The 27,923-nt window shown below is 34.4% G+C and overlaps 1 protein-coding gene across 5 annotated transcripts in view; it reads left to right on the top strand.

Moving 5' to 3' along the window:
• Positions 1-27,923, top strand: part of SSBP2 (single stranded DNA binding protein 2) — a 296,460-nt gene that overhangs the window by 247,081 nt on the left and 21,456 nt on the right. For 3 of the 5 annotated variants that reach the window (XM_059418173.1, XM_059418171.1, XM_059418176.1), the window contains 4 exons: positions 5,408-5,499; positions 12,249-12,297; positions 23,311-23,346; positions 25,173-25,227. In XM_059418173.1, coding sequence (XP_059274156.1) covers positions 5,408-5,499; positions 12,249-12,297; positions 23,311-23,346; positions 25,173-25,227 — 232 coding nt within the window. The remainder of the gene's footprint in view (positions 1-5,407; positions 5,500-12,248; positions 12,298-23,310; positions 23,347-25,172; positions 25,228-27,923) is intronic. The other 2 variants (XM_059418175.1, XM_059418172.1) reach the window with 1 other exon arrangement.

Below are 27,923 nucleotides of genomic sequence, written 5' to 3'. Positions count from 1 at the left end.
AAAGAATGCCATTGATAGTTTCTTACCTACAACCATTTCTTCATAGAATATGAAAACAATAGCTATTTAGAAATAAACATTAAATGGGTCTTAGTGAACAAGCATAATCCTATCAGTCTATATCAGATGTTAGCCTACTTCTCTAAAAGTTTCCAAAAGTACACACTGAGATTGAATCTATCCTACCTGTTCATGACATTTTTCAATGTCGTATGCTATTACAGAATATCGTTTATTTTTGGTAAAACATTCTTTTGTCTCTCTTGGGAAAACTAAATGAGGTAAAAATTAATTTTATCATGTTATATTTCAAGGAAACTAATCCCAAATCTAGAATTTTAAATTTCTATCTTATGGCTCAGAGATTAATGTGTCGTAATGTTGATTAAAAGAGTGAATTAACTTATTTTCTTTATGCTTTCCAAGAATAGCTATATAAGTCCAGTTTTAGGAACTTGTTTCATGTATCTACTTTTAAAAAATTAAATTAGTATTTTGTTCTGTGCCCAAAGGAGTCAGAGAATTAATATCTAATACTGAGATAATGTGAGTTAGATCTAGGTGTTTCTAACCAACATAAAATATATATATATATATACACACATATATATCTTATTAAATAAAACATATTTATATAACTATATTAAATAAAAAATATATGTATAGTTATATATATAACTATATTAAAACATGAAAGGCATTATAACCAAAATTTTCAGAGATACCATATTACATGAAAAAAAAACTCCAAATGTTAATGGACATGACATCATGTCATGAAAAAAATAATTTCTTTTATTTAGGCTCATTTATTTCTTACATATTTTCTAAGATCTTATAAAACTCTGATTTAGATATTTAAATTATTTTTCCCTATGTCTACTCATGTTAGGGTCGATGACTTATGTGACCAACCTTCAGAAGTTATTGATAGCAATTAGAACTTATAAGATCTATAAGATATTCATTGACTGAATATATATTTTAGTCATTAATAAACTAAGCCAGTTTGGCTCTACATAACTTGAAAGATTTTTTCCCAAAGATTTTCATAATAGATACATATTAAAATATACATAAAAATGTGATGCCTATAATTTAGTTATCATTATTCATTCAGTTCATTGATTTTTAAGCTAGCTGCTCTCTAAGCTTTTGCCATCCCAAACCAATATTTTCAATACTTTTTAAAAACTAGTCTGAGTTAAGAGTCAGTTTTACGGTGTTTGAATGATATGCCAATGGTTATTTAAGCTTTATGAACACTTAGAACTCATTTGAAAATTCATAGATGGAAAGCATACTGGTCTTTATGTTTTATAAATATTTAGCTGTATGTTTATGTGTTTTGTGTTATAAGTAAATTACAATAGAAAGTACGAAAACGTGTTTCTGGTGCATAATCTCTTATTGATGAGTTTTAATACTGAAGTTTATCATGTAAGTTCTTTCTTTGTATTTTTGAACTCAAAAGATTAGTTTATTTCTGCCATTTGGATTAGTACCCTTGCTATATGTTTCTTCATAATTTGAGGGCAATAAGGTGTTTTGGTTTGAATTTACCTCAGAAGCCAGAACTACCTACAACAACTTCTTTAAATCACAGCATAGAAAATGTCAAATATTAAAGGAAACTCTACATACCATGTACTTAAATAAAAAAGGAATCATATTAATATGAATGGCAGATAAGTAAAACGTGAGGTAAAATAATTTGGATGAGGGTTTCTTATGAAATATTTACCTGTAACACCTGTATATGAAACATATGCATTATAAACTGTGAATTTTGTATAAAGGTTATCTGTGTTTCTTGAAAGATAATAAAAAAATAATTCTCATAATAGATATTATAACCATACAGATGTAACCAAACAGAATGCATCTGCTTTTTTCTAGTTGAATTATAGAAATCATCTCTGGAATATTGTTTCCAGCTTTATATACAAACATAAAACACATCTCTTTTTTATCGTAGATATTATTTCCATAATTTTTTTAACCTTAAGACCAGTTTAATGGAGAAGAAAAATAATTATCTGTTGGAACAACCGAATTCCAAGAACAGAGAAATATATATATGTTCTGGTGATTCTTAGATAATGTTGATTTAGGCAAATGCACATTTAGATCATAGTAAACATGTGCTTGATACTTATTACATGAATGAAGAAATAAAAGTTTGCTCCAAATCTTGGCATATTTTTCTCACCCCTTTACCTGTTTTAAATTTAACTTTGGTGGTAATACACAATTACCTACTTAATCAAGAAAAATATCTTACTTAATACCATATTTGAAGACATTTTTCTATTTGCTTTTGTATGGATATACTTACCTTGCCTGTGTTCTTATGCTTGCCAGATTCCATATGATTAACAGAAAAATTCACCAAAACTATCCAATTAGTTTTAGTTCTTCCAAAAATCTGAAGGATAAATGAGTTATATACAAATAGGAACATACTATGATTTCCAAATCAAATACCTGGGGTGGAGATATGGTGAGATGAAAATATATGATAAGCTCTCATGTTAGAATTAACTGATTCTCTATTTTCAAATTTCAGATAGGTAGAATTCAGCTCAGTAAGGGGAAGAACTTTCTAGAAAGTAAACTGCCCAATCATGGAAAAACTCTTTATAAACTTTCCAAGCAGTATCTGAACAGTCATTTTGTCAGGAACATTGCATTGAGAAAGAGATTAAACCAGATGGAATTGTATAGCTGCCATCCGCTTTAAAATTCAGTGATTCTAAATTGGCTTTTTCCATTCTGCCTTTGTTGATACCACTCGGAAAGCCAGTTGTTATTCTTTCTTGTCTTCCTGTTTTCTTTTGCTTCAAATTATTCACAAAATGAAAATATTTTGTAAATCTATCAAATTATGTATTGGATAATTCCTTACTCATTTCCTGTGATACTAGAGCATTGGGTGTACCAAGAGGAGTAAAACAAATTCTACCTTCAAGGTACTTACTGTTCAGCAGGAGACACAAATACATAAAGAAAAGCTATTATGCAGTAAAAAAAAAAAAAAATCTAGAGAAGAAATATGCATGCTCTGTCAGGGAATCAGTACATAAATAAGCATGTAATTCTGTGAGGGTTGAAGGCTCAAGGGAAGCTGATGAGAAGAGGACTCATTTAAGTTGGTCCCTTATTAATGGTGACAAGAAAGAGTTAGCAGCTACAACTTTTGATCACCAGATATCATGTTCTTAATGCACCAAGTACTATGATAGGTGTTTTATATGATTTTATTTTATCCTCCAACAAGCTTATAAAGGACATGGTATCACTTTGCCGATAAGGAAATGAAGTTTGAGTCGATCATTAAGAGAAGTATTGGCCCATGATCACACATATAGAAAGAGAGGCAGAGGAAATGGGGCTGTGGCAACAGAAGTTCAAACCAATGTCTTTCTATGTCCTGAGCTATAAAGAAAATTAATGTTTTCCTTGATAAAATGAAACAGATCTTCTAAGACCAAAAATGGAAGGAGACTTTTTTTTTGAAGCATTTCTATTATACCTTACCATCCAGATTTTGTTTCCAATGGCTAATTTTCTTCTCAGAGACTTCTTGCTAACATTGCTGGTACCACTACCATGCTTCATCCAGAGGTTAAGGAACTAACTAATCTAACTAATGACTCAGCTGTGGATAGAAACCATTTTATCCCATAGCACATACAACTGGGATGTTTAAGTAAAAGTTCCCTAAAGAAAAAGTAAATAAACAATGAGAAGAACATGTAACTAAGTAATTTATTTATAAACTGTGACTTACACTCTAGAATTAACAAACTCATTGACTATTTCCTGTAGCACCTACTACACAGAAGGCCACGCCATGAGTTACCATGAGTGAAAAAGTGTCTTGCAGGTTTCTGAACCACAAGAAATCCATTAAGCTGGAGGGCATAGCTGGGAGTAGGGAAAGAAGGTAAAGGTTATAGGAAATGTATACAGGAAATACAGGCTAGGGCTGACCTCTGAATACCATCATAGAGCCATGCTGAGGATTAGGTTATTTGTGAGGCCGTATGGGGCATCATGGCTTTTAGGTGACATAAACAGGACTGACTTTTTGAATCATTGTTCTGGAGGCAGCATGAAGAATAGATGGGGAGCGGGAGAGGCCAAGTCAGAGAGACTAATGAAGACGGTACATAAGTCTTAGTAAGTTACAAGGAATAGTGATATGAAAGAAAGCACTATTCCAAGAGCTATTTCATAGGTCAAATCAAGAGACTTTGGTAACCGCCTGGAGGTTCTTAGCCTGGACTGTTGTTGTTTGGCAAGGGATGCCAAAGAACTGACTGAGGAAAGCAATATGAAGAACGCAGTTGTGAGAAGAGAACACTGAGTTTACTTTTAGATGTGTTGAGCATGAAGCAGTGGCCCAATGGAAACAATCCAATTGACATTCAACATGGGAGTTATCCAGGAGCTTAGCAGAGATGTTGTGACCAAATAGAAAACATTTGGGATTCCTAAATAGTTGCTGAACTAATGGTAGCAGATAAGATTACCCTTAAACATGAACTTATTTAAAAGAATGCTGTGGTTAGAACTTGGAGGAAAACAACATTTCAAGAGTTAGCAAAAGAAAAGGAGCCAGCAAAGGAAACGGGGAAAAAGGTGAGAAAAGTTGGCAGAATAGTGCTGTCAGAAAGCCAAGCATGAAAGCAGTTGATAGTGTCAAAATATATTAACATGACAATGTTAAAAAGCAATCTTTGGGCCCTAATGGAAACTAAAGTAAGCTAATATGATATGCATGTTAAAACATTAAAATGTTTTTCTCCTTTGAATGTATGTAAGAGATGCTGACAGAAGCCTGTTGCATGAAATAATTCATGTATACATATTTTAAGTGCATTTTAGTTTTCATATATTGTTGTGTGTTTGTATATTCGTACATCTCTCTATGGGATATATTATTTTGTGAACAGAAGTTTACATTCAGCTTTCCTATGTTAGGTTCACCTGTTGGGTTTTTTTCCTTCAGCTTTTATGTAATTGTTCTGGGTCTGGCAATTTCAACATGCTGACTAATCATCTATTCTTTAAAAACAGAGTTTTGGATTTATAAAATGTTTTATTTGAAAAAGTTCACTGTTGTACAGATATTGGGAAATTCATAAGGATATGGTGAATATTCTAATTGCAACTATACCTTAATCGTTTAACATGCTCCAATGATCTTACATAGTCATGTAGTTTTTAAAAGACACAGACCAAAGTAATTATTAAGATAGAAGCAATAGTACAAGAGTGGATCCTTCAGAGAATGAATTGCACAGGCCTTATCCAATCAGGAGTTATGTAGGGAAATCATTAACCTGCTCTCCTTTCTTTCCCCCCTCCTCTTTGGTTTTGTTTTTTTGTTTTGTGGTAGTCTGACCCTTGGTTATCATTACAGAACTATGGAGGTGCAATGAGACCCCCCCTGAATGCTTTAGGTGGCCCCGGAATGCCTGGAATGAACATGTAAGCAAAATGCTATGTTATCCTGTTTAGTAAAGTATTCTATTTTCTGTCTTCTGAAGTCACACTAATTTGTAAGACAATTTAAGCACCTCAATTTCAGTGTAGTATAAAGTGAAACCAGAGAACATAAACTAAACATGAGCTGTAGAGTTTGCTACATTTTCACAACATATTGTTTTTCTGCCTTCTCTGCAGCTTATAATTTTTTCCATTTTCAAATGCCAAATGCCACCTTTTAGCCAGATTTTCATGTATCATTTGTTTATCTAAAAATGAGTATTTTATAACTAAGCACATAGGCTCCATAGAGTCTATATAAAACTACAAAGAGAGGGGCGCCTGGGTGGCTCAGCGGTTAAGCATCTGCCTTCAACTCAGGTCATGATCCCAGGGTCCTGGGGTTGAGCCCGGCACTGGGCTCCCTGCCTGGCAGGAAGCCTGCTTCTCCCTCTCCCCCGCCCTCTGTTCTGTTCCCTCTCTCACTGCATCTCTCTGTCAAATAAATAAAATCTTTAAAAAAAAAACAAAAACAAATCCTACAAAGAGAAGCTGGTACCAAGACAATGATGTAACCCCCTAGAAGCAGACAATTGATATTAACTTCATTTTAATCATACACAGTAATTCCTAAAAGTTTTTAAATCCTACATAGAGTCCTTGCTTTGGCTTGTTGGTATCACTCATAACCCACCAAGAATTCTCTTTGGTAGTGTCTTCTATATTAAAGAACTTTTCATATGATTGGATGAATTTTTGTTTGAAAATTAAGATGTGCTTGGATGAGGACTAAACTAACGGTTTTTTGGTTGTTTTGGTTTGTTATTTACTGAAAATATATTTCAAGCCCAAAGCCAATAGTTTTTTCTAGAGACCCAAAGTAATACTGTCAGTTAAGAGATTTTTATTTATTTTTCATTATCTAACTTGCCCTCAAAGTTCCACATATACCAGGTGCTTGCTCATGACTTCGATTAATTCACTAAAGGATCAATTCCATGATGTGGCCTAAAGAAAGCTTACCAGAAATAATGAAACTGTTCCATATAGGGTTGTGGGTAGTTTCCTTGAATGTATTTTTCCATTAGTCCATGTTTTGGTTACTTACATACCAAATTAGATAATTCTGCCATCACTTAATGGCATTTAAGATATAATGAGATAAGCTCTTTTGATATAGATAGGGATTTCTGTGAGTTTCTGAAGCCATTTTCGTGGAAAGCAATTTTGCCTAAAATAGAAAATAGGTTAATAAGTGGATACCAGCCAGAATCAAAACTAACAGAACAAGGGGGAAAAAGTAGGTCAAATTTTCCTATCACGTCTTTTCACTTTTAAAGTAAAAATGGGTAGGCATGAAGTCTGACTCTTCTTAAATCCCTCAAAGGCTTAGCCTTTAACGGTTGTTACAAAAAGGAGTGATATTTTATGCTTACATCAAAAGCTGCAACTCTCACCAATAGGATTTAGATATATATAAAATTTACCTACCTGAGATTCTGATTTTAAAATGCAATAGCTTTTAGGGACTATAATTTTGAATACCATGTGCAGATGTATGCAGTATACATTTGGATATTATGATCAATCTAGACTTATCAATAGATATTAAGATTGTATCTAATGACATTTTGTATATTACACTTCACTATAATTAGCCATATGGTCAACTTCAGATCAACCTGTTTTTATGGGTATAGAGAAAGAAGTTATTTTTATGTGACTGCTAAGAGACTCAGCTGCTTAAAATTGTCTAGTTCTTTTCTTACATATACTTAAACATATAAACATTAACATTTAATGGATACATTAAATTCCCTAGACTTATAGAGACTAAAAATATGGCTCAAATTTTTAATATTATTATTTTTATTGATACTTGGATTTGGGTTTCTCATTTAAATATACCCAGATGCTTTAAAATATTTCTTATTACATAATATTGTATTGTTTATATAATTTCTGGCTTTTAAAGAACCTTGAAGCCTTCCAGATTCAGATTTCCATTATTTGATACCTTTGACTTTTATTTGGGTTCTTATGTATAATTTTCGGTTTTCTGTAAATTAGGATATTCTTAAAGAACAATGAAAATGTAAATATTCCCATATTTACATTTGTAAATATTTCCTTCAAACAAGGAAGTTCTGATCCAATGGACGATCCAACCAAAGAGAGTAATTCTTGTGTTGATATTGGCCCCAGCAAAGCAAAAGTGAATTTAAAGAGATATAAAAAATAAAACGTATTATGTCCATTGTACTCAATAGAGTAAAATTTATTGAAATTTACTTAATGATTTAGTATCTTTAAAATAAAGATACTGATTTAAAATAAAAATACTAAAATAAAGATACTAAAGATCTTTAAAATAAAGATACAAATCTTACTATGTTATAGCAAGTAAGTACTCCTTTTTTTTTTTTTTTTTTTTTTCCAAATAAGTATTTCAAACTAGCATTTGTGGCTTTCTTCATGTTACTTTTTTACATGTTGGGTAACTTAAAAATCAAAGAAAAAGGCATCAGGATAGTGTTACTTTTTTTTTTTTTTTTAAGATTTTACTTATTTATTTGAAAGAGAGAGAGAGCATGAGAAGGGGGAGAGTCAGAGGGAGAAGCAGAATCCTCGCCGAGCAGGGATCCTGTGGGACTCAATCCCAGGACTCTGGGATCATGACCTGAGATGAAACTGAGTCATCCAGGCACCCGACAGTGTTACTTTAAGCTATGTTTTTAACAGTCTAAGATATTTGTGTGCTAAGGTCAGGTGGGACCTGCCAGAGAACCATTTCTGGATGAGTTTTCTTTAGCTGGTCACATTTTGTTGTTTGCCATGAAAGTATAATGACAATGAAAATAACATCCAACCGTGCCCACTAAAGTAATTAAATTCTGTATTCTAACTAGGAAACTATTTGTTTTTTTTTTTGTTTTTTTTTTTTTTAAGATTTTATTTATTTATTTGACAGAGAGAAATCACAAGTAGATGGAGAGGCAGGCAGAGAGAGAAAGAGAGGGAAGCAGGCTCCCTGCCGAGCAGAGAGCCCAATGCGGGACTCGATCCCAGGACCCTGAGATCATGACCTGAGCCGAAGGCAGCGGCTTAACCCACTGAGCCACCCAGGCGCCCCATAACTAGGAAACTATTTGGAACAAAATTTTGATAATGTTATTTAAAAAATAATTGGTTACCTCCAAAGAAAATGATAATGTTGATATAATTTATATATTTCTGTGCTCTAAACTCAGGATAAGTTATACGTAGTGTATCTCAAATTAAGAGTATATTTTTAATGTCTAACTACTATTTTTATAAATAAAAACTTAATATCAATTTCAGTAATCTAAAGTAGAATTTATAGACTATAGCCAGAATGTAAATGTTTTTCGAATGCATTACAGATAATTTTTTCAAAGAAACTCTATTTCTAAATTAACTACATTTTTAGGGGTTTAGGGGTGCCTGGATGGCTTAGTCAGTTAGGCATCCCACTCACTCTTGAATTTAGCTCAAGTCAGGTCATGATCTCTCAGGGTCATGAGTTAGAACTCCATGTCCGGCTCTGTGCTCCGTGGGGTGTCTACTTGATGATTCTCTCTCCCCCTTTCTCTCTGCCCCTCCCCCAGCTCACTCACTCTTGAATAAATAAGTCTTTAAAAAACAAAAACAATAAATTAACTGTACTTTTACAGATTTCCAAAGACTTTAGGATTCAGCATTACAGCATGCCTAATTCAACTTTTTATATGTTGGTGTTCTATAGAAATGAAGAGGACAAAGGATTTCAAAGGCTCTAGACCTTCTTGTTATCCTATAGAATGATAAAATTTAGGTAGCTATTATTTTGAAATCAAACAACTGTATTATAGATAGTTATTATTTTGAAATCAAACAACTGTATTATAGAAGAAAAGAGGATTTTTCTCTATAGTAATCATAGTCGCTTGGATTGCATCATATCTGTATACCCTTACCAAAAAATACCTACTTCTTTTAAACTCCATATTTTGCTCTATTTTTAAATGAGGCTAACCTGATTCTACTTCAAACTATACCTATATAAAAACTTATATTCAAAATAATGCCTTAATCATAGTTCGTAAGTTATTTTCTTGATAATAATGATAGTCCTCAAAAAGACTGAGAATTACTGAACTTAAGTAGTTGTTCCTTTAAAGAAAAAAATATATATTATTTATTTAAGGGAGAGAGAGGGAGAGAGAAAGGGAAGGGGTAAAGGGAGAGAATCTCAAGCAGACTCCCTACCGAGCGTGGAGCCTAACAGAGGGCTCTATCCCATTACCCTGAGATCATGACCAGAGCTGAAATCTAGTCACGCACCTGACCACCCGAGCCACCCAGGTGCCCCTGAACTTGAGTAATTGCTCTAAAAGAATACTCACTCATATAGCCCCATTTTATTTAGCACTATTTGTGAAACCTAAAATGTTTTCAAACACAGTGGCATAATTGGGGAAAATATAGCTTATCCATGTGAATTATCATATTAAATCCTTTTAGGTCATATGAAGTTACTATCATATTAAATGCAATATAATTATGAAATAGTGTGCTGAGACTAGATTATTATTTATCAAATAATTGAAATGCATAAAAGGTATTGTTACTGATAATAAATGTAACATTTAACATTTAATTTAATGGTATTTATTTAAGTAAAATGTTTAATTATTTAACAATTTAGCATATTAGTCTAACAAATAATTTTTAAATGGTAAGTAAAATATTTTATTATATTTAATCTTACATAGTCCTGTTTTAAGCGTAATATGTCAAAATTATGAGATCATTATCAACATAACATCATTATATACAAATTTTTGCCATGATTTGGATATAGTATATTTTTATGCTGCTTTAAGATAAATATTTACCAATTTCTTTATTATATTTCATTTAACATCAAAACAACAATGTGGATTAACATCAAACAAATCAAGTGTTTTACTAGATCAATACATATCCTATGTTTTACCTCACTTTCCATTCATTAAGACATTGAATCCTGTATGTACGATTATCTTTCTAAAGTGCTAGAAAATCATCATCATCATCATTTTAAAAGGCACCCGTTTCCAGAGACAGTACAAATGCCCTTAACCTTCTCCCCTATGCACAGTACTTGGACCAACTCCTCTCTGGCATCTTATTTTATCCCTTATTCCTCAAACAGAATTGGGGGAAGTTGCATTTGGGCACCCTGATAGAGACCATGGACAGAATTTTCAAGCACTTCCCCATTGTTTATACCCCTGGGAAATTCCAAAACAAAATGAAAAACAGTTCTAAATAGTCCAAGTTGGATAGCTTCTATCTAACACATTGAATTTCAGGTTTAAGGTCCCTAAAATAAGAATCAAGGGACTTTTTTTTTTTTTTTAATTAAAAATTTCCTCTGTCTTTCAATGCAATTAGAGGGAAAAGGGAATTTTGAGTGACCCTAATTACAGAGGACCTGCTGACAGCAGTCTACTTTTTATTAAGTAGTATTTACTTAGATATACTTAATACTAAAGCATGAGAACAAGAGACCTTTTTTACTTAATTAGGCATTAAGTTTGCTTTAAAATATTCATGTCCTTTTAAGCTATAGAATACAAAACAGTATCCATCACCCTAAAATGAAGTAATATACTAACATACATTGGCATAGATTACTTCCTATTTTTCCCTAGATTTACTGTGGCTACTGTCTTGAACTGTAATTATGAAAACAAGAAATGTAATTCCATTTTTAAAAATTAACTAAATTGAAGAGGGCGCACATTGCATGGCGCACTGGGTGTGGTGCATAAACAATGAACCTTGGAAAATTGAAAAAATAAAATTTTTAAAAAAGTAACTGAATTATCAGTAGCACTATAAGATAGAGTGATATAAAATCATATACAAAGTAATATATAAAGTAATCTGTGATAGCCTATGTGGGATTTTTTTTAAAGAACCCAATTTAATCACCTTTGCTATATATTTATTTGTAGTTTAATAAGAGCAATCATTTTATGTATATTGGTATTTTTAAAATGATTTCATTTTAATTTTGAATGATATATATGTGGCAGTTATATTTATGTCATAGAATTACAGTTTATGTTTATTTCATAATTAGTGATTTTGGGGGTACCTGGGTGGCTCAGTGGGTTAAGCCTCTGCCTTCGGCTCAGGTCATGATCTCAGGGTCCTGGGATTGAGCCCCTCATTGAGCTCCCTGCTCAGCAGGGGGCCTGCTTCTCCCCCATCTCGCTCTGCCTGCCTCTCTGCCTACTTGCGATCTCTCTCTGTCAAATAAATAAAATCTTTTTAAAATTAAAGAAAAGAAAAAATAAATAAAAAAGCTGAGACATCTGGGTGGCTCAGTCAGTTAAGCACACAACTCTTGGTTTCAGCTCAGGTCATGATCTAATGGTCCTCACATGGAGCCACACATCTGGCTATTCACTAAGCATGGAGTCTGCCTGAGATTCTCTGTCTCCATCTCCCTCTGCCCCTCTCCTACTCTCATGCTCTCTCGCTCTCTCTCTCTAAAGTAAATAAATCTTTTGGAAAAAAAGAACTCAAAAGCTATGAAAATACAGAGAGTAATTTCAGTATTGAATTAGAACTGCATGGTAACTAAATTGTAACTCATGGTAAAACTGAATTGTAAATTATACTTTATGATTTGTTATTGCTTACTGTGAACGTTCAAAGCATAAGTTAAAAATTTCATTTATCATATTATCTTGTAGGGGTCCAGGTGGTGGTAGACCTTGGCCAAACCCAACAAATGCCAATTCAGTGAGTATATGTATTTTTAAAATTTTCTTTGCATGTTGTAGCATTTAGCAACAAAATCTGTGGCTTTCAAAAGTCCTACAATTGGTTATATTAAGTTTCTTAAAAAGTAATCATTCCAAAAATATATTTTGCATATATATTTTTAAATATGTTTAATTTTTTAAATTATATAATTTTTTTTACTTCACAGTCTAATATAAACATGTATTCTATGTAGATTAACAGACTTCCAAAAATAAAATATGATTTAAGTATACTACAGAAGCCTTTATTTATTGTAATATATATGTCATAAAATGATTTGATCTTTTAAAATAAATGTAATAATCACTAAGTTACCAGATAATCTCAATCTCTATCAGAGTTATTATGATTTTATTTATTATATTGTTACACCTAGGTTTGCTCTCTTACTATCCCAGGAAGCAAGTACACATTTGTCCAGTGCCTGTCAGCCAAATTGGAGTTCTTATACATCTATCTACATATCTGACGTGCTGTGAATTTTACTAATATGTTTTGTGATAGCAGTTTGACTCACAGATATTTTTCTCTCTTAATAATGTCACATAAATATATGCACAAGTTGGAAACTAAGCTTTCGGTGTTAAAATTAATATGGTTTTAATTAGATGATCCTGGTGATGTTTTCCCTTCTTGACTTTGAAACTTTGAGTTTCTTTAGTACATGAGAGAGGTCTGCTGTGTAACTCTGTGTAGTGCGTGCACTGCACAAAGTTTTCTCACTCAAAGGATTCAGTACAGCTCGTGCTCCACTTGTAAAGTCTATGAATATCTTCCCAACAGGGATGCCTTTTACTAATACGCACAGAGGTAACTTCATTGACTAGCAGTGGACTTAAAGCTAAATAAACATGAAACTGATTCAATGTTCAAGGTTAATTTAAACTTCAAGACAATTTAAGGTGAAGTAAGTGTGGTATAGAAAGAATCATCCTAAATTCATTGCTCTTCTAAGGCAGAACCACTTTCTTCTCAATCAAGTAAGCAGCTGTCATATTTTTAGAGAAAAAAAATTATTTTGTCTTCCTGTCTCTTTGGTTTCAATAGCTAATTGAAATATCATTTGGGGTGGACAGAATGTTGATCTTGCTTTCATTTGGGTCTTCAGTATACAATTTAATCTCAACGAGTCTTCCTATAATACTGTTATGCTGGATTATGTTATAATGTATCTTTATCTTATAAAATTCCTTTAGTTTGTCTATATGCTTTTGAAGAGTTCACATTTCTTTCTTTTTTTTTTTTTTTTTTCTTCTTGCTATACGCCTTTCAAATTCATTCAAGATTTCACTTTAAAATGGCATCTGGCTAGCAGCTCAGGACACAGTTCTTTCAACTTGCTATTAAAATACCCATAAAGGGGTGCCTGCGTGGCTCAGTTGGTTAAGCATCTGCCTTTGGCTCAGGTCGCCATCCAGGGCTCCTGGGATGGAGTCCATGTCAGGCTCCTTGCTCAGCAGGAAGCTTGCTTCTCTCTCTGCCTCTCTCTCTCTCTCTCTCTCTCTCTCTCTCAATTTGTGTCTCTCATGAATAAATAAAATCCTTAATTAAAATAAAATACCCATAAAGATACAGGAAGAAAACGATTTTTTATAACACTGAAAACTGTGACAATATTCCTATTGCCAGAATCTGGAAAGACTTTCTATTATCTGCACATCTGTTGAAACTGGATTAAAAAGCACAGACAGTGCTCCTTAACTATGTAAGCCTTTCCACCTAAGAAGCAGGAACTCTTCTTCCTCACTGTCCGTGCTCCCTCTGCTGCCCCTTGCAGGTGGCCACGTGCAACTTCCACCTGCCACTGCCTGCCTCCAGCAGGACCACCTTTTACACAAGTGGCTGGAGACTCTCTCCCTCAAAACCTACTTAGGAAGGAAAGTGAGAAAGGTGCCTTGTGCCAAGAGGGCATATTATCCAAGTAAAAATATGGCGGAGAGGCAGGAATGAAGAGTGAGTTCTGCATTATGATAATTTTTAGTTTTCATGTCCTCCACCTCTTCAGAATTTCATGGAGCCAAGCAGTGTGGATAGGAGAATGTATTCTAACAAGTCAGCAGCTCTGAATTATTTTAGACCCTAGAAAGCGGTAGGAATTAGGGTAGGAGGTGTGCGTGTGAAACGGCCATCCAGCAGTCATGGTGAATGGACACTTGACCAGCACACATGTGGTCAAGTAAGAGAGTTGAAAACAATCCCTTGTGTTAAGAGCTGTCCCATGTGAATACATCTCCCCCTCACTCGAAGAAATGTCAATAAGGAAAAAAAGTGGGGAAGGCTTACAGCTTTCTCTTCAGAAAGAGAAAGGGGGTCATCATCCTGAGTTCAGAAAAGCAAAGCATTCCTCTGAAAAAATGATTGATTTTGAGAACAAGAAAAAGAATCATAAAAAACTGATGACTTTCTGCCAAAAACATAGGGCTTACACATGAAACAAAGCAAAAAAGTATTAAAGAGGGATTTTCCCCTCTAAATACCATTGATTTTATTCTAGTGACAACTCCTCTGTACTGTTTTGATTTCCAAATTCCTCAGACTTCTTGTCAGTGTTTTTAATTATAGACACTTTTTATTTTCTATCAATATAGTAAGTCTCTGGCTCTTGAGGCCCACATTTTCAAGTAGTTGATTATTCTGTTTTTGCTGTTTCCAGATATGTTTTGTATACTGTTTTTTTCCTTTAAATGTTTATATCAGTGTAACTCCAGATTTATAGAAGAGTTGCAAGACTAGTACAAAGAACTCCCATGCACCCTTCACCCAGATTCCTGAGTGTTAAAATTATACTGTATTTGCTTTATGACTTCTATTCTCTGCATATACATATTTTTTCCTGGACCATTTGAGCTGTATTTAAGTTGTTGACATGATAACCCTTCATCCCCAAATATGTCAGTATGTGTGTCCTAAAAGCAAATACATTATCTTTCAAAACTACAGTAAAAATCAAAATTAGAAAATAAGCATTGACATCATGCTATTTTCTAATCTGCAGACCCCACTCAAATTTCACCAATTGTCTCAGCAATGTTCCTGGTAACAAAAGAAAACCCCAGTTCACTTGTTACATTTATGCATCATGTCTTTTGGTCTTTAATCTAGGACAGTTCCTCAACTTTTCTTTGTCTGTCTTAACCTTGTAGTTTTAATGAATGCAAAGCAGTTATTTTGCAGAATGTGCCATAATCTGGCTGATATTTTTTCATGATTAGATTCAGGTGATACATATTTAGTAGGAATGCCACAGTAGTAATGTGATTTTCTCAGTGCACCATCTCAGGAAGCATGTGATGGTGATTTGTCCCATTGCTTGTAGTGTTAATTCTAATCCCTTAGTGAAGAGTGGTACTTGTCAAATTTCTCTACTGTAAAATTGCTGTTTTTCCTTTTGTAATTATTGACTTGTGGAGACATACTTTGAAATTACAGTAAATATCCTCTTCTTCCTCATACTTTTATCTGCTACGTTTGGTATCCATTCATGATTCTTGACCAAACTGGTCTTTTTTTTTTCTCTATTGGTTTCCAAATAGCTGATTTCTAATTCTGTTTTCCTTCTCCCATTTATTAGTTGACTGTCTACTTAACAGAGACTTTTTCTTTCTTCTCCATTCATTCATTCATTCAGGTATATCAGATGGACTTGTGAGCTCTTATTTCATTCAGTAGGTTTTTGATGCTAAGATCATTCCAGATTAAGCCAGTAGGAACCCCTTCAAGCTGAATCATTTGTCCTTTGTTTGTTTATTTTAAATATTTGTATTTATTTATTTGAGAGAAAGAGAGCTTGAGGGAGAGATCACAAGCGGGGAGGGTTGGGCAGAGGGAAAGGAAACTCTCCGCTGAGCAGGGAGCCCAGTGCAGGACTCCATCCCAGGAACCCTGGGATCATAATCTGAGTCAAAAGTATACTTACCCATCAGAGCACCCGGGGCCCTCATTTGTCTTTTTGACATGTCGGCATTATTCTTTGAGCACTTGTAACTCGTTCTGAATTTTCCCGATGTTAGCCCTGAAATAGCCATTTCTTTAAGGAGTCATGGTTCCCTTTAGTGGAGAGTGATACTTAGAACCTATCAGAGTGATAGGGCTTCTAGAACCTCTCAACCAACATAACTAGGATTTAGATGTATGTTCGTGCACATATCCATACACCTCTATATCTTTCTGTATCTATCTATAGGTTAAAACCGTGATTACCCACCAGTGCTCCAATTTCAGTCCAAAACAGGGTGTATTCTAGACTTGCTTCTTTCCACTTTTCTGAAAGTTAAAAAATCTGCCTACCATTATGTATAATATATTTATTTATTATTTGCTTCATTTATATCAGTCCACAGTTTTGTCATGTAAGAGTATTTTAATCAAGGGGCACCTGGGTGGCTCAGTGGCTTAAAGCCTCTGTCTTCAGCTCAGGTCATGATCCCAGGGTCCTGGGTTCAAGCCCTGCATCGGGTTCTCTGCTCAGCGGGGAGCCTGCTTCCCCTTCTCTCTCTGTCTGCCTCTCTGCCTACTTGTGATCTCTGTCTGGCAGGTAAATAAATAAAATCTTTTAAAAAAAAGTATTTTAATCAAAAGTTTTGGGCACCATTTTACATGGAACATAGAAGAAACATTTTTAAAGGACAATATTTTTAATTTAGAATAAAATTCTGATTTTTACTTTAAAGTTCCGTTGATCTGAACATTACAATATTGGCTTCAGATTCTTCTTTGGAAGTTTTTTTTTTTTTTTTTTTTTTAACAAATTCACCAATGATTTTTTCCTTTTTTGTATCTTTCAAAGGAACTGGACACTTGGGTTTACCTATATAGCACGTTCTCATCATTAAGTAGGAAGTACTGTTGGGGTGCCTGGGTGGCTCAGTGGGTTAAAGCCTCTGCCTTCAGCTCAGGTCATGATATCAGGTCCTGGGATCAAGCCCCGAATAGGGCTCTCTGCTCAGCAGGGAGCCTACTTCCCCCCTCTTTCTGCCTGCCTCTTTGCCTACTTGTGATCTCTCTCTGTCAAATAAATAAATAAAATCTTAAAAAAAAAAAAAGTAGCAAGCACTATTATTGAAAATATCTGAATTATCTTTGGCTGGGGACGCTTTTGATTAAAAGATCCAGAAAAACAACCAGACTAGGATCATATTGAGAGAATGCAAATTGGATCATGTATCTGAAAAGTCTGGATATAAATTTGCTTTGGGGCACATTTGATTCCAAGGATCCAGATAATGTCATCAGGACCCAGTCTCCATCACTTACCTTTTTTCTTTGTCATGACAAGAAGGCTGTGTGGAATCCCAGATGCATATCCTCAGAGCTCTCAGTTTAGTAACTGAACTGAACTCACAACTCTTTTATCACTTAAGCATAGAAATTGGACATAACTAACTGAACTAGATTTGTTTAATTTGGGTCCTATGCTCATTCCTGAATTATGACCTGAGGTTAGTTACAATGCTCTTTCAACCTGGCCAGGTCACACAGGCCCCCACCTGAGCCCCACCCAAACCACATGGGAAAATAAGACGTATGGTTCACCGAAGAAAACTAAAGGAATTGTTAGCAGAAAAGGACATAAGCAAAAGCTACAGATGTCCAATATAACATTGTATTCATCAACTAATGTGACAGGAAAAAGAAAGAAGAAACTCCTTTAAAGAAAAAAAAAGAATTGCAATCTATTGTAATGATTAAGCCCAAAGGAAATGAAAATATCTTATTCCAGATAGTTTCTGCTCATAAAAAAAAAAAAAAAAAAAAAAAAACCTAGAAAATTGTAGAATGTTTTCAACTTTACACTGGCATAGAGGGTTTCTTGATGTTGCCCTCCCTGTAGCTTCTAAGTGTTTTTAAACTTCACAGTTGAAGAATGCTACTAATCATTTTTTAAAAAGAAGTCAAAATCTCTAGCAACTCTGCTCTTCCCCTTGCTACGGCACCACTGTCAGAATATTTCAAAATATTTGAATTATTGGTCACAGATCTTGAATTACCTGTCTAGCTTAACCAGACAGTACATACGCCTCTGAATTTTCTCATCTGACAAATAAAAAATTCTTTTAATTCTATGATTCTGATCTTTCAGCTCTCTGATCTTACTCATCTTCATCTGTGTTTAGCTCTCTGATCTTACTCCTCTAGATCTGTGTTTTCGTCTTTCAGTTCACGTTAATATTTTGTATGGAGTCTGGAGAGGGGCAGGAGGAGATTAATCACATTGGGAGAATTTGGACACTAGAGCTGGAAAAAAGCTTGGACAAAATAAAGAATTAGGCTGTTAGTGGCTAGGGGGACAGATTGTCTGGGAAGGTGCAGAAGGTGACAAAGCAGAAAAGAGGAAAAGAGAGCCATGAGGGAAAAATCTAAACTGTATCATTGGTGTGGAAGAGAGCTATATTTTAGGAAGATAGTCTATAAAATGGATGTAATGGGGAAATGACGTTAGGGGATCATAGTTACAGGTTTTATAAAATGTTATCAGAACCTGAGGTAGAGTGGTGATCGAAGGAATGACAAGTATGCATTCACACATAGAATCAAAAACACTTGGTGATCTTTGATTTGGGGATAAAGAGAAAGAAAAAGTGGAAGGTGATTTCAAGTCTTTGAATCCAGGTATCAGGAAGAATGGGAATAACACAAACTCCGCTAAAAATAGAAGAGAAGAAGGAGGTTTAGGGGGTAGACAGGGAGCTTTGTTTTGGAATGTTAAATCTTCTACTCAATCTAATAAAATACTAGATCAAGTGTGGCGCCCAGCACAAAATGGAAATGTATTCAGTTGAAGTTTTATCTCTAGCTCTAATCTCTACTAAATTCTTGATGCAGATTTCTAAATATCTGTTGATCAACGTCTACTAGTGCCTTCAAATTCAACGTGTTGGATATTTCCCTAGACTTGCCCCTGTTCCTGAATTCCTTACATATAAATTAGTAGCACTATCACTCACCCACTCACCAAGTTGGAAAGCTAGGAATTGCCTTAACTTCTGCCTTCCCTTGTCCACCACACGTAGTTTGTCACCATGACCTGCCAAGTACATTTGTGAAAAGTCTTTCAAATTTTCTTCCTCCTTCTTATCTTAATCAGCACTGCCTACAACACTGAAATCTCTTGCCTAGACCTTTTGCAATAGACTCCTAACTTGTATTCATATTCCATGATGAACTAGAGTTATCTTACTAAAATATAAATTTGAACATGTGTCTCTCAAACTGGTGACTCCCTATTTCCTACAGCATAAATTCAGTCACAGTCTGACCGTATATGCTTATCATTTATTTCAATTTCCTATAAGTACCACACTGAGATTATATACCATTTCTCTAATAAACTATATACTCTCATTTTTCTTTTCTTTCTTTCTCCCTCTCTTCCTTCCTTCCCTTCTCTCTCTCTCTCTAATGCTGATCCTTCTCTTTATCTTTCTAGTGGTCATTTACTCTCTGTAAGTCAGCTACCCAGCTCAAATATCTTCTATACCCACATACTTCTACCTATATTGTTATATTTTATGTCTCTCGCACTAGGCTGTCAGATGCTACTGGTAACTTGCAAGAGTAAAGGTTCAGTGAAGTGCTACTAGGGGTAGGAGCCCGCCCAGATGTTCTTTTTCTTTTAATGAGGGCACCAAAGAATATGAAGTAGAAATAGTGAGTATAAGCCAAGAGCTTGACAGGACACATGGAAAGAAATTGGACTAGATGAGGTAAAAATTTTAAGTATTTTTAAATGTTTTGTTTTTAACTGTGTGTAAAGGAATCATGAAGAGGGAGAAATTAAAAACCAGAAAAGGAGCAAGGACTTAGGAGAATGAGGTAGTTGGGAATGGCTAGCTCTGGAAACAAGCGGAAAGATTATCTTTTTTTCTACCTGGATAAATTGATAAAATTCCAATCTATTAATAACAGTGTTGAATTAAAGGTGAAAGTATAGCAAGAATTTGATAGCTTTAATATATGAAAAAGGGCCAACTGACTACCAAATCAGGATTTTATAATCATCATGAAGCCCAGCTCAGGAAAGTCAGTTGTTAATTATTCAAGAGTTGTTTGAGCTAGGGCGCCTGGGTGGCTCAGTAGGTTAAGCCGCTGCCTTCGGCTCGGGTCATGATCTCAGGGTCCTGGGATCGAGTCCCGCATCGGGCTCTCTGCTCGGCAGGGAGCCTGCTTCCTCCTCTCTCTCTCTCTGCCTCTCTGCCTACTTGTGATCTCTCTGTCAAATAAATAAAATCTTTAAAAAAAAAAAGAGTTGTTTGAGCTAATTGTTAAATCATTGGTAGCTCTAAGTCTTCCATGTGGGAATATTCACACCATATAAATTGACAAATGCTACAAATTGGGACCTTTTCCTCCCCTGAGTTTTGTTTTTTTTTTTTAAGATTTTATTTATTTATTTGACAGAGAGAGATCACAAGTAGGCAGAGAGGCAGGCAGAGAGAGAGAGAGGAGGAAGCAGGCTCCCTGCTGAGCAGAGAGCCCGATGCGGGACTCGATCCCAGGACCCTGAGATCATGACCCGAGCCGAAGGCAGCGGCTTAACCTACTGAGCCACCCAGGCGCCCTCCTCCCCTGAGTTTATTGGGTTTACTGGCACACCACTAGAATGCTCAGGGCTTCCATGAAGGCCAAGCCAAAATGCTTCCAGATAATAGTGAAGAGTAGGTTGACACTGGAGGACGTGATTATATTTTGGACCTTATCCTTTGTTTTGTGTTTCTTCCCAGGAAATCCCTACTGTGAAACAGAAAAATGTGGCTAGGGGGTGATCAAAGAGATGGAAATAAAAGTAGGCTTGGAGCACTTGGGTGGCTCAGTCGGTTAGGGGGCTGCCTTCAGCTCAGTCATGAACCCAGGGTCCTGGAATCAAACTCCATGTCCTCTGACTCCCTGGGCAGAGGAGAGTCTGCTGCTCCCTCCGCCCCCCATCATCTGTCCTCATGATCATTCTCGCACTCTCTTTCTCTCAAATAAATAAATAAAATATTTAAAAACAAAACAAAACAAAACAAAAAAATAATGTTCTACATTAGGATAATGAACTAAAAATACTGGAGAAACAAAAAGCTGACAATGGTGTGCGGGAGGGGCAGAGTCAATTTAGTAGGGAAATAATGGACTTAAACATGGAGGAATTGTAAGGGAAGAAGATTCTGGTTAGAATATAAAATAATATTTGTGAGTGACATGAGGAATAAGAAAGTGTCAGGCAAGGGAGTTGTTTAGATCTCTGTAAGTAGTTCTAGGATGTGGTCATACTCACAAATGAGGAGAGGGAAGTATATTATAAAGTGAAGGAAGGCAGTGAGGTGTATATTCCAAAGATCTATTTGAACTCAGGACTTGAACTCACGCAGGGCTTAAACTCATGGCCCTGAGATCAAGACTTGAGCTGAGATCAAGAGTCAGACACTTAACCAACTGAACCAGATACTGAACCAACACCCCTAAATTCCGAAGATTTAAAGCATGGTTAGTTAGATCATATTTTGAAAGTTGGTGATGAATGATGGTAGGCACTAGAGAGAGGTAGAAGAATTTAGCCAGTTGCTAAGGTTATAAGGAGATGAAAATTGGAGCCAACAGATAAGATGGTGATTTGGAGGGAGCAAATGTACATGTTTAAGATAAGAAACAGAAGACGGATGGTAAATCATGAACCAAAAGGGCCCTGGGAGAGCAAAGTTGTATTCAGCTACTAAGTTTAGTTAAGTGTGTACTGGCCATCAAGATCTCAGTACTCCTACTGGATGTAATCCTCATCATTAGCGATGCTGGGCAGGCTGGTCGTGACCATCTGCAGGGCTGAATTACCCAAAGGCAGAGCAAGCAGGGACCTCAGAGGCATGCAGTCCATGCTTAAGGCAAATCATGGACACCAAACAAGGAGAGAATTTTCAAATAATTTAATATTAAATATTTTCCCCTTGAATGAATTACCCACTAAAGAAAAATCATAACTTTGTCTTATTTCCTTCTTCTTACTTTCAAGTTTCATATTATCTTTGTGTTTAATTATATGGAAGGTTTTGTGATAGAGGAAGGGTTTAGGGTAAAGACAGTATCATCTTTTCACTATTCTAATGGTCCAGTTCTGGCTGTCTGCCTCAAAGAAGGTCGTAGTTTGTTGGCTTTTTCCAGAATAAGGCAAAAATATCTGCTCTGGATGTGCAGAATCTTCATGCAAGTGAGCTAGTGAGCTTCTGTGAAAAAAAAAAAAAAAAAAGAAAATATTTGGACTTAGCTCTTTTTATTAATAATCTATACTCAAGGGCCTAGTTTTAAGTACCTGTTTTCTAGTTTTCATTTCTTAAATTATGTTAGCAATGTTGCATTAATATTCTGTAATCCCTAAAAAAGAATTTGGTTAAGAGATTGATTTGAGGAGAAAGAATTTGTTGCCCATAACTGATCCCCCCAAATTAGTAGTTTCTGGAGACTTACATTAATGAAATCTTACACATTTATTACAGTATTTTCTAGTAGCTAATTAGAAAAGAAAGGGGGAAAATGTGAAGCCTGCAAACCAAGTATTGACCCATACCACATGAATGTAGTAGCCTAAAACCTGTCTTAAAAAATAATAATAATGCATCCCAGAACGCACATGAATTGGGAGTTCTATCTGTAAAGCTATTAATTTGAAAACTCTGGTTTCTGGTTTTTAGCTGCACACATATATATTTTTCTAATTACAGAATAAGTGTCATTAGAATCAAGCAGTGAGTACAACTGCTCTGAAATGAATATAAGTTGAGGCTATAATTCTGTCTAAATTCCTCTTGACCTATATCCCCTCTTTTTTATAAATTCAAGATAATGTTGCTTTTATTCGTTTTTTCGGCACTCAGATAGATACACGTGCCTTTATTCTTTGCCATCCTTTGTGATACATTTTAAAAACTTGATAAAAGTCAGAAAATAGATTTATTTTAGGTAAGTCTCCATACTGTCACATGAATCAAAATATATTTCTTTGTCCTATTCATGTTCCAGATACCATACTCTTCAGCATCTCCTGGGAATTACGTAGTAAGTACATTTGGGATTGTTTGCTCATAAGATTTGATGTTATGTTTTATTTGGGCAATGAAATAGTTGTCCAGATGTTAAGAAGAGCCCCTGTGTATTGGCCAAGAACGGAACATCTGATATGTATTGAGTTTTTCATCTGCCAACCTCACTACATATGTTGATGTTAATTAGTGAAACAGTTATCAATCTGGCCAAAATTGCCCTGAGTACTGTGTTTTACTTTAGCATATGTTTCTGTAAACCAATACAATACAGTCTGTCCAATCATGAAGAAAGCCATCCCCAGTTACACAATGATAAGCTTGAATTTGCAGTTCTCCAGGAGGATAATCTACACCCCCTCCTTCACCCCACTCACCACACACAAAGTTGAGGAAGACATTAAACTCCCCTCCCCCAACACAAAGGGAATCAGAATAATGCGTAGTAATTTAGGGGGAGGGGCTTTTGAGGGCTTTTTTATGCTTAGAAATTGAAAACACTTGTTTTTCTTCTTTTTATTATTTAGTACATGTTAGAATTTTCCACTAATTCATACACAACTAAAGGCAAATTAGCAGGTTTTACCTGAGTTCTTGAACTTACAAATGACCTTTTAACCATTATCACATTATAATCCTTGCTACATCTCAAGACCACCCTGGAAGATACATTGTAATAATATTTAGGAGTACATGCCTATCAGAAGAGAAAAGATAAAATGGTAAGAAAGGAAAACCTTTCCCTAAGAAATTTTGGAGGAGCTAGCTACCTGGGGTAGGAAAAAAGGAGAGCTTAAGAAGATTAATGAGCATTTTACTCCCCTTAGAATTAATGTTGTATGAATGTAGTAAAAAGCACACACTGTTTTGGACCTATGAACTTAGTGCTCAGTGTCCTCTTAAGCTGTACAAACTAAGAAGGTCTAACTTTTTTCACATTCTCTATGAAGCAAAAATGAAAGTAAGAACATGTGGGTAAAACCTATTTTTTTCTTAAATTGCTTGAGAATAAGCCTAATATATAATTCTATGAAATTATAGACTTTTATCTGAAGGAAACTTAAGTTGCTTATTAAATAGCAAATACATATATCATTTGAAATAATTAGTGGGCTATGTCTACACATTCAGAATGAAGTACAAATTTATCCACTTAGTAATTTACCCAGATTAATTATGGTACATCTGAAAAATTCTAAAACCCTTTGCCTGAATTATCCATTTTGGTTGTCTGAAATAACCGAATCAACCTTAGAATCACCTAATTTCCATTTCAGATTGATTAGTAACCCACAGCATTAGTCAACATTGCCTCTCATTTCTAATTGACATGATAGCAGAAGGTTCAATACTTTAGAAGTGTTATAATTGATACCAATAGAGAAAGAAATAGCATCAGTGTGTTTTCATAAACATACGAGAATCTTTGAGTTTTAAGCTTCCTATAAAAAACCCTGATATGAAACATAAGAAAATCACAATAAACTAAATCACAAATACCCATGAATGATGCTGTTGTATGGATTTGTAAAGGCCCCAATAAATGGCTTCTCCTTAACCTCATTATACCTGATGTGATTAAGTCATGAATAATAAATCAGTGTTACAGGCTCATTGTTTTTGGAAACTTGTCAAAACAGTCTCAACGTATTTAAGCTAAATTATATTTTGTATAATATTGAAATGATTGTGCATTCAAAGAAAATAAATTATTGAGAAAATATATTTCCTCTGTGATTTTCAAATTGAATCATTATAGATAAGTCTAACTTTTCTTCTGTTTTTCCTTATATTGTTTAATGAAATGCCTTATTTTTACTGAAATTTTGTATAATTATTTAGGGTCCTCCAGGAGGTGGAGGGCCACCAGGAACACCCATCATGCCTAGTCCAGCAGGTATTGTAATCACACTAGCCACATGGGCATTTGATTAATAGAGTAAATAACAAAAGATAAAAAATGTTATGACGGAAGGTTAGTAGTATTCATTATCTCATTGATGGTAACAGAAGTAGACTAGAGGTAGCAAGTAGAAGAAACAGGGTTCTCAAATAACCATTGTCCAATTACTTTAAGCATGTAGAAAATCCCTGTTGTGGTAACAGATAAAATCAGGATTAAAATGGTGTTAGTCTCTATGAATTGCCCAATAATTTATCCGACAAAAAGATTCCTTGAGACTGTGAAAAAAAATCCAAATCTCACAACTTAGAAAAATTCTGCATGAGTTACACATGAAATACATGGGTCCATTAGATTTAATAAGATCCACCATTATCTTACTGAGGTGGATGTAGATGTGCTTACACATCCATATGGATTTATTAGCTAATAGATTCACTATGTAGTACAGGAAGTGTTTTTTTTTCTTTTAATCTTCATAAACTAAAATACCTCAATATTTTATCAATTTGCATGATGATTTTAAATAGTTCTTTCCTTTTTTTCCGAGACTTTAATATAGGCTATTAAATCCATTGTTTCTTGAGGACTCTAATGGTGGGAGTTGACATTGGTGCAGCCCTCCCTGGAACAGCTCTGGCAACATGTATCAAGAACCATGACAAAGTTCATACCACTTGCCTCCAAAATCCTTCATTGAGAAATAATTAGTGATACATCCCAAGATTTATGGGGAGGGGTTCTCACTTGTCGTAATTAATAGTGAAATAATAGATACAACCTTCAAACCTAATCCAGTTTTAGTGATGTTAATAAATTAATTTTTTATGGAATATGGTATAGCCATTAAGATTATAACCAAAGAATTTAATGGACAATAAATGTTCATGATTCAATGTAATATGATCCCAATTTTATTTTAAAACATATATATAACACAGAAATGTAGAAAGTAGAAAACAAAGAAATAGGGCTTTATCAGTGTTAACTTTAGGTAATGAAATAGATGGGAAATTTTTGTAATTAGGAAAAATTTTTAATTATGTTGTACTGTTCAATTCATATGTTCTTAGCTGGTTTGTTGAAATCTAAGACATATGGAAGGTTGGAATTAAATATCATTAATCATACCAATAAATAGTAATTTTTAAGTTTTAAATCTTTTTCATTTTGAAAAGCATCAATTTGATAATTAACGCAAAATTTTGCTTTGCTTCACTAACTCTTTGGAATAGATCATAAATATTTCATGGATTTTTGTCCTCAGAGCATCATCATTGAACTGAAACAGAATTCATTCAAGATACAATTATGTGAATTGAACATCTTGCCCACATTTGCATTCTTGTATGGTGAAGTTAAATGCTTAATTTATGAAGGTAGCATGTGATTAATAAACACTTCACTACAATCTAAGAGAAAAATTTCGGAGAAACTGCTAAATTTTGCAGGTGATAAGCAATCTGATTACATTCCATCCTTTCAAGCCAGAAATTGCCAGCAGTATGTCCTCCTAGCCTTGTGCGTACTCCTGTGGATTCATTCTTTTCAGTCATTCCTCCAATACGAAGCCAGTACCTTCCCTGCAAAAAAATAAATGCCAGAAGATACACTTTATTATAAAAGTTCCTCTGTATATAAAAAGAATTAGATACATTCTACCTTATTTCTGTGTTTTTTAGATGAAATTATGTTTTTGATAGATATAAAGAATAATAAATTTTTTTCTTTCTACCTATTTAAAATACAAAGTAAAAAACACATTTTCTTGCCAAATTAATTACCAAAATTAGTCTAAAAAATTAGTAAGGCTAATAAAGATGAGATTTCCTATGTTTAAGAAGCAATACAAGATTTTCTGAAAAACACATTTTTATGGGATAAAGTGTATTCCATTAGTTAAATCTCAGCAGATAGTTACTGTCTGAGGCACACAATATAAAATGTGATCTTTCCTTCTGTCAATGAACTTATTAGAATCTTGTTGGAAGCAGGAGGGAAGAATAAGACAAAATATTAACAGAATGCAAAGCAGAATTCAATGATGGGGGAGCATTCATTAATCTGGAAGTATCAGAAAACAAAATTTCATGTAAGTGGTAACATTTGCGGTGGGCGTAGAGTAGTGAGTGGAATTTTAGTAGAAGGAGACTGAGCAGAAGATCAGTGGAGGAAATAAGAACAGAAATATGGAGATTTAAGAGGTTAATCATATGCAGGAAAGAACCAACAGCCTGAGTTGAGTATGATGTACATAAGGCTATAAAAATAGTCAAGGCCACAAAAGTCAATTGGGACCTTACTTAGTATAAACAGACAGAGATCTGAGGTGAGCATTTCAGCTTTTTCAGCAATATGACATATTAATCTAGATGTGAAAAATAATATTTAGATTTGTGGATCACTGTTTACAAACAACTGATAAATGACATCTAACCTACTCTCTCTGTGGTATCCATTAAAATAATAAACTTTTAATGTCTACGAAGCAATTACAAAATAAAAGGAAAATTAGTTGCTCATTTCTTACTCCGTGTTTATTGCCATGAGAAAGTAAATTAATTTTATCTTCTGCCTTGAATCAGTACAAAAATTGTGAAACACATTGTTTTTTTCAGAATAGAAAGGCCCAATGCATTATTTTTAAGAAAAATGTATAATTGTGGGGAAAAGGAAAACTTTTCCTAAAT

This window comes from Mustela nigripes, chromosome 12, assembly GCF_022355385.1.
Source record: "Mustela nigripes isolate SB6536 chromosome 12, MUSNIG.SB6536, whole genome shotgun sequence".
In the NCBI taxonomy this organism is placed as follows: domain Eukaryota; kingdom Metazoa; phylum Chordata; class Mammalia; order Carnivora; family Mustelidae; genus Mustela; species Mustela nigripes.
The sequence above is the reverse complement of the archived record's forward strand: the minus strand, read 5'-3'. Positions and strand labels throughout refer to the sequence as shown.